The sequence below is a fragment of the Streptopelia decaocto genome (genome assembly GCF_964273445.1).
Source record: "Streptopelia decaocto genome assembly, chromosome: 7".
NCBI classification, from domain to species: domain Eukaryota; kingdom Metazoa; phylum Chordata; class Aves; order Columbiformes; family Columbidae; genus Streptopelia; species Streptopelia decaocto.
In genome coordinates, this window is record NC_138661.1 from 22,249,478 (window position 1) to 22,266,301 (window position 16,824).

The 16,824-nt window shown below is 38.8% G+C and overlaps 1 protein-coding gene across 3 annotated transcripts in view; it reads right to left on the reverse strand.

Annotated features, from left to right (window-relative positions):
• Window positions 1–767: 767 nt before the first annotated feature.
• The window catches only part of TSHR (thyroid stimulating hormone receptor), a gene marked incomplete at both ends in the record, with an annotated part of 61,632 nt that continues 45,575 nt past the window's right edge, over window positions 768–16,824 (reverse strand). For all 3 annotated transcript variants that reach the window (XM_082058582.1, XM_082058581.1, XM_082058580.1), the window contains 3 exons: window positions 768–2,175; window positions 3,769–3,957; window positions 8,831–8,908. In XM_082058582.1, coding sequence (XP_081914708.1) covers window positions 768–2,175; window positions 3,769–3,957; window positions 8,831–8,908 — 1,675 coding nt within the window. The remainder of the gene's footprint in view (window positions 2,176–3,768; window positions 3,958–8,830; window positions 8,909–16,824) is intronic.

Below are 16,824 nucleotides of genomic sequence, written 5' to 3' on the forward strand. Positions count from 1 at the left end.
CAAATCCAACTTAAACCAGTAGGTTTATCAAAAAGTGAGAGAGTGATAATAAGGGAATTTCTGCAGCACAGAAAGACAAATGCACTAATGTTTATTACCTGTTATGAACACGCTCAAAATCAATGACATCTGCGTTTCACCACTATAAAGGCAATATGAAGAGGCTTCTTTTCTTACCTCATACAACTAAACTGAGAACTGCAAACAGAAGACTAGCTTCGTTTTATGTCAGTGTGGCAGAGGCGGAAGGAATCTGTTCCATTTTAGGCCCTGGTGGAAGTTTTAGAAATTTGCTATTAGAAAACTAATTGAACCTCTTGACACATTGGCAGTTGGCATTTGAAAACTTGAACCTTTTTTTCCCTTTTAAATCTCATTTTAATTATAAAACTTTGTGTCCTTTTTTTAGTCATACAAGTACCCCTAAGTTTTATACTTGCTCTCCTGCTGCCTTAAATTTTTTAGATGAGGGTATATGTCATATTTGCTGATTTGATATCTGTTACATTTCCTATTTAGATAGAGCGTTCACATCTACTTCCAGTATTATCACCAGAACAGTGTCTTTTGACCTGCACTATTAAGAGTGTGACACAAGAGGTTCAAATGAGTGACTTGTCTAAAAGTAGACCACTCTGAAGGTACTTTGAGACATCACACAGGATAGGCTAGGGGAAGAGGATATGGAGAATATGCTATCTTCTCACTCGGTTCGCTGTATGCACAACAACCTCTTGACCAGACTGTGGCTGTGGTACTTTGTAGTGTCATAGCTCAGTTTGCTTGCATTCTTCCAAGAGAATTTGGTTCTGCCTTGCCACAGCAGGAAGGTAATCATTGACTGGGTCTTGAATGCTTGTAAGAATCTGACCTATCCCTCGGCTGATTCTCTGCCCGTAAGAGCCGCTGTTGTTTTTGGCTGAGATTGTCTGACCTCTGTAGACTTGAGCCTGATGTTCACATATACCAAACTTGCTTAGCAGGATAAACACATCTCTTCGGAAAGCTTTGGTGAAAATAGCATAAAGAAAGGGGTTGGCACAAGAATTGAGTGGGTAGAAGAGAACCAGCAAAATCTTGGAATTGGAGACAGTTATCAGTGGTTTGTTCATAATGGCAGACAAAGCATGGAAAGATATGGGAGCCATGCACAGAAAGTCAGTGAAAATCAGCACAGCCATTCGCTTGGCGATTTTGGTGTCTTTGTCCCCTGACTTGTACTGAGGGTTTCGCACAGTTACATAGATTTTTACATAGCAGGCACAAATGATGACAAAAGCAATAATGTTACATATTAAAATGAAGACAACATAGGCTTCTGCCACCGGTGTTTCAGTGTCCATAGGCAAGCAGATGCTGACTTTGCTGTAGCTGCTGATGCCAACCAGAGGCAAAAGGGCAAGAAGAAAGCAGGAGAGCCACCCGCCCAGCATGATCACCAGGGCATGTCGGAGGCGAATCTTCCGATCCGGGCGCATAGCAAAGGTGATGGCGTACCAGCGCTCCAGGGTGATCACAGTCAGGGTATATACAGAAAGTTCACTAGCAAAGACTGTGAAAAAGCCAGCTGTGTTGCAACCAGGCCCAGTCTGCCAGTCTATAGCGTGGTTATAGTACTCTGACCTGGTGTAGAGATCCACTGAAGCGATCAGGAGCAGATATAATCCCATGCAAAAATCGGCAAAGGCCAAGTTACACATCAGAAAGCGTGGTACAGTCAGTTTATAATGGCTGGTGAGAAGGATGAAAAGGACAAAAATGTTGCCTAAGATGGCCAGCAGGTTCACAAACCACACCACAATCCTCAGAAATTGGTATCCCATTATATCCTCACAGGGATTAAACTCATCAGGCTCTGGAGTGCATATTACATGTTCATTGCCTTCGCAGACAGGATAGTCATAATGACTGTCAAAGGTCTGGACGTCTTCCATTTGAGGGTTCTTGAGCTCTTGGCCAAACCCAAGATTTCCTTCTCCATGGTCTTCCAAAAAAAAATAATGGGAATTGTCATGAAAATTTGTGAACTTGGTGTTTTCGTTATACTCGCTATCGGTGTGGTCTGTGTATTCTTCTGCAAAATCTTTGTAAAATGGATCTCTCAGAGCTTTGACTGATCTTCTCTTACGAAAGCTGTGACTGCTGCTCTGGTTACATATCAGGTACTCCAGGATTCTGAAAGAATAGAGGGGAAATCACTGCTGGCATTTATAGTCTGGCTGGAGTACAGTGAGATAACAAAGGGAACACACTTCAAAAGCAAATCACTGTGAGTGAAAACATAACTTTAAGGACATGATCAGATATATTTCTGTTAACAGAATATGTAGTGAACAATAAGCTTGAGTGTTTCTGGTTTGTTGTTGGTTGGTTGGTTTGTTGTTGTTGTTGTTTTTTAACTATATTTTTCCTTTATCTGTTGCTATCAGCTATCCCCAGTAGTAATTTCACTTGTTCAGCGTCCATAATTACTCTTCCTTCTTAGGATCTACAGTATTAGTAGGTAACAAGACTTTTAATCTACTGTTTATAACTTCTTAGATATTACACAGAGTATTACTTTTCATTTCTGCTCACAAATCAATTTCTCCCAGTATTTCCATCATTTTAATTCCTGTTCTGTGTATTTTCTGTAGGTGTTTTACAACTAACTAGCAGAGAAGTGGCTGGGAATCCTGTACCTCATGGCATAATGCACCTGTATTTGTAGTTGAAAACTGTCCATATTTTTTACTGTGAAAACAAAAAAAGCTATTTGGCACCAATTGTTTGGTCACTGTGATCCACTGTCACATAACCTTTAGCATTTCTCATTTCCAGATTGCTTGCAATTTGAGATCAGATACAATTCAGTCTGAGAAATTTTCATCTCTACTAATGGACATGGAAATACTTGATTCTTTCAGTCATGAGATTGTGCTGGGTTCTTTCTGCACGTTCTTCATGTCCATGTTTTAAATCTTTCCAGTCCTCTGTTTTATTTCTGTCTTCACTTTCCCAGTCCATTGTAATTGTGAATGTTACTGTTTTCTGGTTTATTATTGAATAATTCATATACTTACCATAGTGCATTTTTAATATACTATGCATTCCAACCACAAATCCTAAAATACTGAAGACCAGGGCTCCATTCCTAAATCAGGGGCTGACCTGGATAAGAATTCTCTAAACCTTATTAAACTTTAGGAGAAATTTACAATGGATTTGGATTCTGCAGTAAAATTCTGCTGCTAATCACAGTAAGTCATCCCCTCTCCCTCATTCCCCCAAGCAGATTTCTCGCTGTATTGCATCAGGACATCAATAAATGTATGTTTTTCTTTCCAAAAACTATCCACACCCATTCTGAGGGGAGGCTGGAAATCCTGCCAAAATGGAATTTGAAATTATCTGTCTATAAGGTTATTACGGGATCATTTATTCTGAGCTTTTCAGTTAGAAAACACGAGACACGAAACTACAACCTCCCCAAAACCTTTTTTCCAGGCCTTTCTACAACACATTCTGTGTTATAGCACATTAGCCTTTAGTTTCCCTTTAATCTGGGCTCAACAAAAGGGGAAGAGCTGTTGCGAAAGCTCCTACAAATTGTGATATCAAAAATTCTTTCCTCTGTCAGTTTGAAATTGTAATTTCTGTTATAAATAATGTCCTCTATACCTAGAAAAATGGTCACAAAAGTACCAATACATGTAATTTTATATTAAAAATAAAAACCTTGTCTTCAGTTACATGCTTTAAAATTGAATTAAAGTTAGTGAAACTCACCCACTGTTTTTTTTCCAGCTCTTGAAAGCACAGCAGTGACTTGGATATGATAGATCAGCTCGCATTAGCTGAAGAAATACCTTTACAGCTGGTAATTTCTTTAAAGTCCATGTATTTTTGGCCATTAGTTCTTTAAGGCTTTCCAGTCCTTTGGCTGGAAGGTTAGCAACAGCTGTTCTGGAGACATCCCTAGGCAAAGGAAGAAAGAGTCAAATGTCAGAATATCCAGGGACTGAATCAGATTTTTTTTCAGATTCTTGCAGTAATGTAGGAGTTTCAAAGAATTCTACAGCAAAAATCAAATCCAGAGGAGGTGGGAATTTCATATCAGCTTGCTAGGTTCTGATACCATTCAAATACAAATAGGATATGAATTTCTCTTGTGAGTTTCTCTGTTTTAAAGCTCGTCTTTACTGTCTCACAGGGCAGAATACAGATGATGAAGAAATATCAAGGCTTTTAAAATTACGCTTTAAAAGCCAAACATAGACAAACGCATATGCAAAACCAAAGTTTTAAAAATTCTTTAAAGATATATCACATCTTCCATTGGAAAAGCTGTTTTCCTATAGTCCTTTTTAGACTCGCTTTAACCTATTGGGATGCTTCAATAGAAAGCATTGTCATTACTAGAACATTGTTGTTCATAAACTGAAGTTAAAATGTCCTCTCTCAGTGCAGCCTGAAACCCTCAGAAAATTTAGCAGTATGTTTGCTGCTTTCTATTTCTGTGGTACTGAAGCCACCTCAGCAGATACTCTGTTTCCCCAAAAATAAGACCTACTCCACTAGTACAATTTTTCAGGATTCTTGAGGATGCTTGAAAGATAAGCCCTACTCAAAAAATAAGCCCTAATTACAGTTCATTAAAAAAGGTAGCTATACATGTAAAAAAGTAAGCATCTTTTGGAGCAGAAAACGCAAAAGACCCCGTCTTATTTTCAGGGAAACAGAATACATTGCACAGTTCATGGGGGAGGTGAATTTTCTTTAGAACTCTAGGGAACGTCATCTGGTCCTGCTAGTGATCTCTGCTAATTTTTTGCCTTGTCCCCAACTCTCTTCTACTGATGCTTGAAGTCACGATGTTTTCTCAGAGTTATACTTTGTAAAGAAGTAAACCTGTAAAAAAGCTTCTAGCGTAGGAACATTGTTTGAGCACTTTCATCACGAACATGCTAATAATAAATAATTCAGCTTTTTTGTATGCATTGTCTCCCAAGAGTGCTGTTCTTATCCCTCCAGAAGTCTCACCCACTGGCTGGTTTCTTGCACCTAAAAGAAAATTATTACTAATTTTATGCTTTAAACAAATTGCTTCTAAAACACTTCGGTTTGATCTGCTTTATTTTTTTCTTTTGATTTGCTTGTATTTGTTTTTAAATTGAGTTAGAAATTGCTTCCCTCTTCTGTAGGAGGGCTATTTTACTTCTAATAGCTTCTTTGCTATCATACGTATTTGAATATGTCACAACTAGTTGATTTCAGCCACATAAACTTATTTTTTTTCTTCTGGAGTCCTTTCAATAGCTAGTATATGCTTCTGCTGGGCCCCTGAATTGGCTCTTAGGAGAGTCTGAATACTACCTGCTACCTTTTTATCTTTTAAAAAGCCACAGAATAGTTGAACTTCTAGATCATCCAGTTTGACCTCCCTGCTCAAAGCAGGATCACCTAGATAGAGAGGCTGAGCAGAGATTTGTCCTGTCAACTTCTTAATATCTCCAGGATCTGGAGACTCCACAGCCTCTCTAGACAACATGTTCCACCATTTGACCACCCTCACAGTAAAGAAGTTTTTTCTTATGTTGAAATGGACCTACCTGTATTTCAGTTGGTGCCTGTTGCCTCTTGTCATGTCATTGGACACCACTGAAGAGACCCTGGCTCCATCTTCCTAGTTCTCTGACCACCCTACTGCTCCAACTGCCCTTTCAAGTATTTATACACATTGATAACATTCCCTTGACTCTTCTCCAGACTGGCCGACTCCAGCTCTCCCAGCCTATCATTGTATGACAGATGAGCCAGCCCTTAATTGACTTAGTGGCCTGCTCTTTTTTCTTTTTGTAATAGTTTCCTCATTTTATAGAACTATTCTGAAATTAGAGCAGCTGCAACAAAGCTTGTTTCTCACACAAAATAATACAAGGCAGTGAAAGCTAAAGCTGATTGTGTAAAGAAGCAGAAGGATCGTACAGTATTAAATGTCTGAGCAGTAAAATAATTGACATAATTCAATATTGAAGAATGTAAAGTGCATTTAGGAAAAAGCAATTTTAACTACATGGGTGACAATAGGGCTTAATTTACCTAGCACTGTGGAAAGATCTTGGAGTCCTCTCTGCAAACATCAGGTCAGTGCTATGCAGTAATGTTAAAAGACAATAGAATGCTAAGAATTTTTAGGAAGGAAATAGAAAATAGCCCAGAAAAACTTTGCTTTGTAAATCTAATATGACTGCATCTTAAATACGATATGCAGTGCTATAAATGCTATATGCAGTTTACAATAAGAGCACAGAAGGCTACAGCAATAATGATTAAACGTATCAAATTGTTTATAAATTAAGTAGTAAGGGGCAGACAGGACTTTTCTTTTGGGGAAAAACTAGGACTGGAAGCAGTAGGAGACTAGAGATGCCATGCATTGTGTAAAGAAGGTGATGGGGAATGATTGTTCACTCTGCAACAAATTTTGGAGCACCTAAGAATGTGAAGCAAGAGACTTAAAAATGAGAAAAGGTATAATCTTTTCACAAAATTGCATCATTAAATTGTGAATGTCAGTGACATGGTTCACTGTGCAGGCCAAATAATGAGGCAACAAGAAGGACAATATCCTTCTTTGTTCTGGTTCTATTCAGAGTTGTGTCAGGTTCCCATCAGAAATGACTGGGTCAGGAGAAACATCCTGGGGCACAAGGGCTTGTGCCTTGGAAGCAGCCACAGAGAGGAGCGTCTGTGGGGGCCGGGGTGTGCGGAGGAGGGAGCTGCAGCTCCCCAGAGCTGCGAGCAGAAGGGAGCAGACAGCCCAGGGCTCAGGTGGTGGGAACCATTTCCCAGGGAGCAGAGGGGAAAGTGCAAACTCTGTCGCAACTCAAAGTGTTACCAAGTGATGTTGAAAAGTTTGGAAGAAAAATCTGTTCAGTGAGAAGAAAGGGCTTGGACAAATTAGTTATAAGACGACATCATTTCAGTTCTATCTTACCAAATCCTTTGAAGTCTCTCAAGTATCTGTTTATGGGTGTGTATTTAAGCAGTTAGATATTGCAGTATTTAGTTTCAAAAACTCTGCTCGTTTTAAACTCGGGTGCCTGGGGAGAAGATGCAGGCACATCTGCCTTGACTCAGGTTTAATCATGTTGCGGGGCTAACAACAGATGGTTGGTCCCGTCCATGGGCCATATTGAACACAATGGCTCAGAAGTTTGGAAGTTTCAAAAATTCTCAGTTTGGAAAGTCCTTAACCTGATGGTTTGGAGTCTGCCACCGAGAGGTCTTGTGACCTCTCTGTACCACTGCTATTGCAAATGGAAGAGCCTCCTGGGAGTCTGATGATAATTTGTCTCCCAGCAGAAGATAACTTCTTTCTTACCCTACCTAGGCCCACACTTTGTCAGCAACAAAGTGTGTGTCAACTGGCCAGAGGAAATTTTGGGATTGACAGGTATTTTTTACCTTACAAATCCAGTCTTGACAATCATCTATTCAGATTCACAATCTACTGCAAGCAGCATAGCAGCTGTCTTCAAACTAGAAAGCATAGGATTGAAAAGATTTTAAATAATAATTACTAATCTTCAGAGCAATGTGAATCCAAGCAGTTGGAGTTTGCTAGACTATAGTATCTGTATCTGCATTCATACAGAAGACATATTTTCCTAAATTTTCCTTGTTCTGTATCATTGTATGATCAGTCTGGATTTTGGGCTGCTCAGAAAAATGGGAACTGACCGCACTTACATCAGCCTCATTAATATCTAATAATATTGGTAACATAGCAATGTTTACATTGCATGGAAAAGTGTCTTGCTAGTATTAAGTTATAGCAGCGTCACCTAAAGAAACACAGAGAATGAGCATCTGATAGATTTGTCAGAAGGATCTGTCTCAAATAGAAATGTCCAGAGAGGTGGTAGATGCCCCATTCCTGGAAACATTCAAGGCCAGGCTGGACGGGGCTCTGAGCAACCTGATCTAGTTGAAGATGCCCCTGCTCGTTGCAGGGGGGTTAGGACCAGTACAACTTCAACTGTAGGTTGCTATGTTGGAACTGGGAAGATTTTGTGAGAAAAAGAATGTCTTCTGCACCTTTTTGTTATTTAGCTACCTACTAGAATTCCTTTTGTGAACAATACACCATTATTCTGATATAAATATGCTGTTTTCGAGAGAAGCGGAAAGTAAAACTGATTCTTATGATTCTTAAATGGACTGAGCACTGCCAGCACCATCTGGTTTTGCAGTAGAGGAGGGAATCCCACTTTCAGCACTTCAGTTCTCCCTGTCATTAGTCCTATGCACTATGTCACTTGTTAGATGATTTGAGTCAGGGAATATGATTCTTCAAGTTCTAAAACTTCTTAAAGTTATTTTGTTCCATCCTGTATTGTGATTCCCAATTTTAGCGAAGAGTTCTTGGGAAGACCATAAAATCAGACTGGAAGCCAAATTACATGAGAAAGATGAAAAGACAGCACTAGAAGTAACTTTATTGTCTAAAATTATTCTTTCCTCTGTTTCAATTTCTTTTACATGGGTCTTACTAGAGTCCTTAGTTTGTATTACAATTGTAATACAATTGTACAGTCATAATACAGATTGTAGTACATAATCTTTCAGAAAATAAATTCATAGGAACAGTAAGATGCTTTCTAACGTAAGATGCAATAATTTCTTTGATCAGTTCCCTAAAGCACAGCTTTTGTTGTTGAAATTCTTTTCGTAACTATGCCATTCCTGTCCCTGCTGCTCTGCTGCTAATAATGGTTGCAAAGGAAGTGCAATGTAAAATAGTATTATTTTAAAAGCTTTTGCTACATCATTTTCTCCTACTTACAATAGAGTTGGTCCACTGTAGACTCCCAGAAATGCATCGTCATTGATAACTTCCAGGTATTTGTTCTTGTGCAGATAGCTGCAGAAACACACAACACACAGCGATTTGGAAATAGTTATCCATAGGTTAAAGAAGATGATCTTTTGTTTACTTGCCTAAACAGATTTATAAAAGCAATATGTATAATGGCCATCCTATCCCAACAACATATTGAAGTATAATCTGTTACTTCATTTTCCGTATAACCAAGGAACAAAATACAGGTTAGCCATCTTGAAAATAAATTAAATTCCTCAACAAATAATAAATAAATTAGCAAAATAAATTATCTTGCTCCAAATTATTTTTCTCTCTGTGTCATACACATAAAGACACAGGCATACATACTGTATCTTCACGTAAATACATGTGAGAATGAAGTGAAACAGATTGTTTTTCTCTCATCAGAATGAGGTGTGGGGAGTTACATGATACTTACAGGAACACATTACAAACAAACATGATTCTATAATAAAAGTTTTAAATGCTGTAAGATTTCCACAGCCAAGTGGAGGCTCTCATATACAGGTCAACAACTAAGAACAAAGCTTTGTTATAAGAAGAGCAAGAAAGGGAGTGAGAAGGAGGATAAATCTGAAGGAAAAAAATAATAGAAAAGCTTACATTAAAAAAAGTCCAAAGTCTTGGGAAAATTGCTAACAATTTCCTGAGTAGCCAACACTTTCCTGAACTATAGAATGCTGCAAATTTCTCATGTCATTACATGACTGATGTAATAAAGGACCAACATTAATTCCCATCACTTGGGAAATTGACCTATAGGAAAGTGCGGATTGAGGAAGGAGGGAATTTACAGAGTTGAATTAAAGATGCATGATCAATGACAGGCAATGCAAGGCTATGAAACACTAAAAAAAAATAACATAACCCAAGTAGAACAATCAATGCTACATTCAGTTTTGTGGTTTTAGATTTAAAACTGACTGGGTTCCTCTTTACCATGGTCTGAAACTGTCATTTGAGAAACAAAGAGAAAGCATAAATTAAAACAAGCTGCAGGAGCAGCTGCAGCACAGCCATCCTGCTTTTCTGCCAGAGTCACAGGGAACGTAAGGCACTGAGCACATTTTATGACATTCTGTGAAGTGCAGATATACACAGAACGTGATTAAATGGAAAAATGAGTGTTATTTTTATGCATACTGTGCCAGCTTGTGTGTATTAATTCGGCAGATTTGACACAGAGTTAGATTAAAAATGTTATTTGGGAACTACTGTCCAGCTAAAAAGTATTATACTTCACAAAATGCAACAGGCAGGTTGATTTCCTTGCTGAGATGGTTCCTCCTGGTTGGCCAGGAGGGAGGAGAACTGCAGGTAGAAGCAGCTAGATCTCCTAAACACACAGACAGGAATATGCTGAAATAGCTGAGCAGTGAAAAGAGACTGAAGATTAGGTTGCAATATATACATATGTACATATATATGTGAGTGTATATATATATACATGTACACGTGGATACTGCTGTGATAATTCTTTCCTTAAGCCAGCAATTAAACCCTAGGCGGTGTTTTTACTTAGTTCAATCAACTTCTGTCACCATGAAACAGCTTGCAGACATCAAATATGGTCATGCTTTTTAACTTAATTTAGATGGAAATTGAAATCTTGTGATGGGATTAAGAATAATTTCTCAAATATAGTAGTCTGTGGAGGAGGCTGGAGGAACATCTAGCTTTCTTGGTTGAGGGTTACTAAATAAGCAAGGAGAAAAAACAGCCCAAGTGTTTTGTTTCTGCACTGTGATGTGAAAGGACCTCTGAGAGAAGTTTAAACCAAGGCAGCAAAGGGGATGGTACAGCTGCTGGACTGTGCTTTGGAGCAGAAATGCAATGAAAGCTGGTAAGTAGGAGAAGACAGAAAATTGCCAAGGAAAGTTGTGAAGGGGAATGTATGTTCCCCTTGATGAAATGATGACAAAATGGTCAATGCTGTGAAGGCCCTGAAGGACTATGGTGCCTAGGCAGAAAAGACTCGTAGCACTTGCGACTATCTCATTTATAAATTTTATCCATTTTCTGTATAGCGGAAAAGACAACTTCTAATGGCCCCAGTAGTAACCACATATTAAAGCATGAGGCTGCAGTCTATGAGCAACAACGGGGTCCACAGACAGCAATATAATAGGTAGCTCAAGTCCAGCAGAAGCCCAAAGAGGAACTCATAGTGACGTAAGTATGACAACAGCCGGTGACCCTGGCCCAACAACTATAAGTGTTGCTTGATATTTCACCAAAAAGGGCACAGGGCTGGGAGAGGCCTTGTAATGCAAGAATGCAGAAAAATTAGATGACTGGAGATGATGACCGTAAAGCATTGCTCAGGAGAAGATGATGTGGCCCTCGGTCCAATTAAAGGACAGAAACTTTGCAAGAAATGCAGACAGACTGCCTTATGAAGGTCACGTTTCACAGGATAGATAAAAGCAGAGAAAATTCCCAATGAAGAAATCAGCAGCAAAAGAGAGAAATATGAGAAAACCAACAATATCGCCCAAGTGAAGCCAGGTGACGTTGCTCAGAATTTAAACATAATTATCTTAAAACGAGGAATTTCATAAAATTTCAGAGTGCAGTTGGAACAGGAAAGATAACATGCCCAGACCAGATATATTAAAGAAATTAAATAAAATGAAAGGAGAAAGAAACTGATTCTACTGATGCAGGCAGTAATATCTCAAACAGAGAGGGATGTTTGGTACTATAACTGTTACAAACACTTTAAAGCTAGCTTCTGACGTAGCTAGGAAGGCAAAAAATACAATAGAAAGGTTGTCACAAAAGATTTCAGAGGGTGTTCATGAAATTGCTGTGAGCTGTGCCCATTGTGCCAGTCAGTGACAAAGATACAGAGGTCAAACCTTTCATTATTGTAAGTTCTGTAACAAAAACACCATTTGAGATGGTGGCTGTAGAGATAATTGAATTGACTCAGAAAAATGCAGAAAGCCACTATTTTATCATTGTGCAGGAAGAGTCTTTCAAATTCAGATAGTGGAATTGGGGTTTAACTGCAAAAATAATGAAGTCAGAACAATTGTTTCTTGTTGTGGAAAAACATCAAGTAAAGATATGAATCCTCTCCTGGTTGAAGTCAGTGGCAAATTTCCCATAACATTCACTGAACATAAGCTTATATTGATCACCATGGTGAGAAAAGATAAGTAGATGGACTATATGGTTGGGCTGCACAATACAACATCTCAGGGAGCCAAGCCAGAGTAGCACTTCTGGCATGTCATTCATTGGACATCACTCATGCCTAAAGCCTTGTTTCTTACAGAGGAAAATAGCTTCATTCATCTGCTCAGCTATTGTCTGAAATAAGCTTTCACTCTTTAGAAATATGTGGCATTCTAGTACCACCTGGCATTTGTGTTTTCTGAGAACTGGCTTTCATATTCTGTATATGACAACCTAGTGACTTTTGTTGTGTGCTTTTACTTCAGCTTGCAAATTTCCTTGTGAATCTGTCTGCAAATCTAATACAAAAATTAAAACCAGAGCAAAAGCTAAGAATTAATCCAAAATTTCAACATCTAGGTTGTAGTCTTGAAGGATACAAAAACTTGCCTGACCTAATAAAACCTGTCTGCTTTAGTAAACAGGTAATTGCTTGTCTCATTTTGAAATATTTCCCCCTGATATTTGAGCACTATAGTGAGTGATAAAGCTGAAATGCAACAGTTTACATGCATGACAAAAATCTCCAAATTTACAAATAGAAATGACCATCTAGAGACTTTGGGGAAGATCATAACCACGTGTTACCAAGGAGAGCTGCAGTGTTAGCTGCCAGTTTTCACACAGATGAGTCAGGCTCATCAGAATATACAATTTCCTGATGCTAATTGATTTCAGTTGTTTAAGCTCTTTTATTTTGAAATGTACCTCCTTAAATGTATAGAGTAAGACTTTGGTAAATATTAATTTGACAGAGAAAGTTTATGTATAGCCAGTACAGCTCCTTCTGAAAATGCCCTTAAACCTGTTGCTACTGATAAATAAATGGTATAGGATGTCATTTAAATACACTGCAGAAAAGAAGATCAACAGTGTTACCCACATGTCTAAACAAATGTTGGAAGTCTTAGAAATCACATGGGCGAAGTGCAATATCTATCTATCTATCTATCTATCTATCTATCTATCTATCTATCTATCTATCTATCCATCCCCAGGGGGACACTAGAATAATAGTCATTTTGGGAAGCTGGTGGAAGACAATCAGATAGACACGAATACTGCAGTGCAAAGTATGCAGGAAATCTGGAGTAGTAAATACTGAATCTGGAGAAGGATGTGGTGATGGTTTCATAGTGCTATAAGTTAAAGAAGGCTTTTTTTTTTTTTCTTTCATTTTGTTTTTCCTTTAATAAAATCAGAGCAGTAAGCTGACTATGTCATTGACTAATAGATTCAAGTTCCAGAGGTAAGTGAGTAAAATATTGCATTAAGTCTCAGTCCCACCAGAAAACAACACAACTGCAGTATGCTGAGCAGGATCTTCTGAGGCCATGAAATGGTAACAGGATATTTCAGCTGCTATGTAACACAGGGCAATGTTGTGTCAGGGCATGAGAGACATACTGAGTATTCAGACATTATCAATGCATGCTTCATAAAGCAACAGGTTAGAGAGTCCGCATGAGAAAAAGCAGTTTCTGATTTCAGCTCAAGTGGCACGCTTGTGCTGTTTCAAAATGTTACAATCAAAAGTCTGTTTCATAAGTGCGACCACTGGTTGCTGATATTCAGCAACTCTGTAAGGTTGAAAAAGCTGAAGAATACATTACAGCTAGTCTCCAAAAAGGAGAAATACATTAGGATGAGAAAACTTGCTTAAAAATGAACAAAAGGATGAAAAATTATTGAGGGCATTCGGGGGAGCTCTTTAGGGACTCCATTTTGGAGTGAAAAGCATGAGCTGGCAAAAGAAAACCAAAATCCTGAATATTCAAAATATTAAGAATTTTCAACTGATATGAAAAACAGAAAACTGTGGAAAGATCTGAAGATACTGTTATCAAAAGTGTATTTTGTCCTTGGGGTAAAGGATATTAATGAAAAATGTTGACCAGCTACTTCAACTAACATGTAGTTCCACTTACCTTTCTTTTTTCAGTGTAAAATATTTCTATTTCCCTTCTTCCATAGTCCAAGGTCAGTCATGCCATCCCCTATATTGTAGATGGACACGCCTTTCTTCGTGTGTGTGGTTTTCACCTTTCTTTGTTGTTGTTATTGTTGGGGTTTTTTGTTGTTGTTTGGTTTGGTTTTGTCTTGTTTTTTGTTGTTGTTAATAAGATAGATTATTTAACTGACAATATTTTACTGCAGCCCCACACCCAATTTTATCAGCCCAGGGAGTGATGGAATAAGAATGAACAGCCAGATTAGGCAAGAAGGGAGGTTTTGCAAAATTTTCTTCCAAAGGATCACTTAGATAAAACCAAGTAAAGTTACTGAAGTTTCTAGTTGGGATACCTCACTGGCTTATGGAATTATGCATTATTTGATAGTATCTGCTTTCAGCTTCTGATATTAAAATAACACAGCAGAGCTTAAGTATCACCACTAGAGTATTAAATGGGTTCTGGACATGCAACTTGTTAACGTATCCGTGCATCCTGTTGGGTTACGAAATGGAGGTTAAAAAAGGGAGAACAGGCAAAAGGGATGCACTGGTAGATGAACAGTATTAAAAGGTTCATTATATGTTTTTTCTACACCATTGTTTATCTTGACTCTGAGCTAAGTCAAGTGTTACAAATGATCCCTAAGAATGTATACAGAAGTAAAGATATTCTTTCAGAGTTTATTTTTGTAATTAGACTTTGAGGCTGCACACTTTCCATCTCAGTCATTTAGACAGTTCTGTAAAAGCTCATCACAAATATATTCTGCCATTCACTGGAAATATGTGTTAAAAAATATTTCCTTACCAATTTATTTACAGAAATAAACACTGGTGCAGGAGTACCACTTTGCAGAAGTCTGCTAAAAAACATTCAAAACCCATTAAAATTTCTTTCCCTCACCCTTTTTCTCTTAATTTCTTTTTGCTCCTAGTTTCATCAAGTCCCAAGGACCTTAGATCAAACCCAGAGGAAACAGGTAGTTTCTTCCCTGTACAGTGGTAGCTAAACAGGAGTTCAAATTAGAAATGTCAGAATACAGAAAATTAAATATTTGGCTTTTGCATTAACTTAATGCTGCTGCTAGAAACAACAAATCTCCAAGACTGCACTTAACAAAATTATGCTTTATCTTAGTATATGGTAACCAAACCACCTCAGAAAATTAATTTTGAAATTTCCAGGTAGTTTATCAAACAGATAAAGGCTTTACCGCTGATGTTCAGCTCCCCAGTTTGACTTGTAAATCTGGAGTAGTGCTTTGCTCCAAGTAAATGTCATATGATTTAACTAGGAGAAAACTGTTTGTTATAATAAACCTTTTTTACTGCTGGTAGATAAAGTCCTGGAAGTAGCACTACTTTTAGTTTGTGTGTGCTTTTGTGTTTTCTTTTTTGTTTTGTGTATCTGTTTGTTTGTTTGTTTTGTTTGGTGTTTGTTAGTTTGTTTAATTTGCTTTAATAATGCATTATAGCCAGTCTCTGGAAAGATTCACTTAAAATCGTGGTAACACAGAATATCTCAGGTTGGAAGGGACCTGTGAGGATCACAGAGTCCAACTCCCTGATCCTTGCAGGGCTACCTAAAACTGAACCATATGACTAAGAGCATTGTCCAGATACTCCTTCAACTCTTCCAGGCTTGGTGCCGTGACTACTTCGCTGGGGACCCTGTTCCAGTGACAGACCACCTTCTCAGCAAATAACCTTTTCCTGATGTTTTGCGACCTTTCAGTACTTAGAGGGGATCTATAAAAAAGACGGGGATAGACTTTTTAGCAGAGCCTGTTGCAATAAGACAAGGGTAATGGTTTTAAAGTAAAGAAGAGGAGGGGAGATTCAGGCTAGATGTGAGGAAGAAATTTTTTACATTGGGGGTGGTGAAACACTGGAGCAGGTTCCCCAGAGAGGTCGTGGGCTCCCCATTGTAAGATACTGAAAGGGCAATGTCTCAAACATTGTGGCCAAACCAGTTCTGCAACATCCAGCCACAGGAGCCGTAAGGGTGGGGCCTTCCTGCCTGCCTGCCTCCCTCCCTCCCTTCCTTCTTCTTCGTTTCCCCTTTTTTATGAGTAATATAGGGACATAAAGGCTTACAGCCCCACATGTGCCACTAAACTCTTTTATGTAAATCCCTTTGCAGTTCAACTGTTCATCGGTTAGGCTTAAGTGATGTAAATCCTTCTGCCGCTGCAAAATGAAAGTTTTTTTGTTTGCGGACCTTAAGTATCACGTATACTCTTTTCCAATCAAGGGGATCAATGAATCTGAGTCACCTCTTCCCCCCATACCTCTGGGCAGGACATGACACCCATCCTTGGAAACATTCAAGGTCAGGCTGGACGGGGCTCTGAGCAACCTGATCTAGTTGAAGATGCCCCTGCTCATTGCAGGAGGGTTGGACTAGATGACCTTTGAAGGTCCCTTCCAACCCAAATTATTCTTTGATTCTACAATGTCCAGTCTGAACTTCCCCTGATGTAGCTTCATTCTGTTTTCTCATGTCCTATTGCTGGTCACCAGAAAGAGGAGATCAGCACCTCCCCCTCCACTGTCCCCCTTGAGGAATTCGTAGACTGCCATGAGATCCCCACTCAGCCTTCTCTTCTCCAAGCTGAACAAACCAAGTCACCCCAGCCACTCCTCAAAAGTCTTGCTCTCAAGGCCTTTCACCATCTTGGTCACCCTCCTCTGGACACACTCTAATAGTTTGGCATCCTTCTTATACTGAGGCACCCAAAACTGCACATAGTACTTGAGGTGGGGCCGCACGAGTGTAGTGCAGCGTGGGACAATC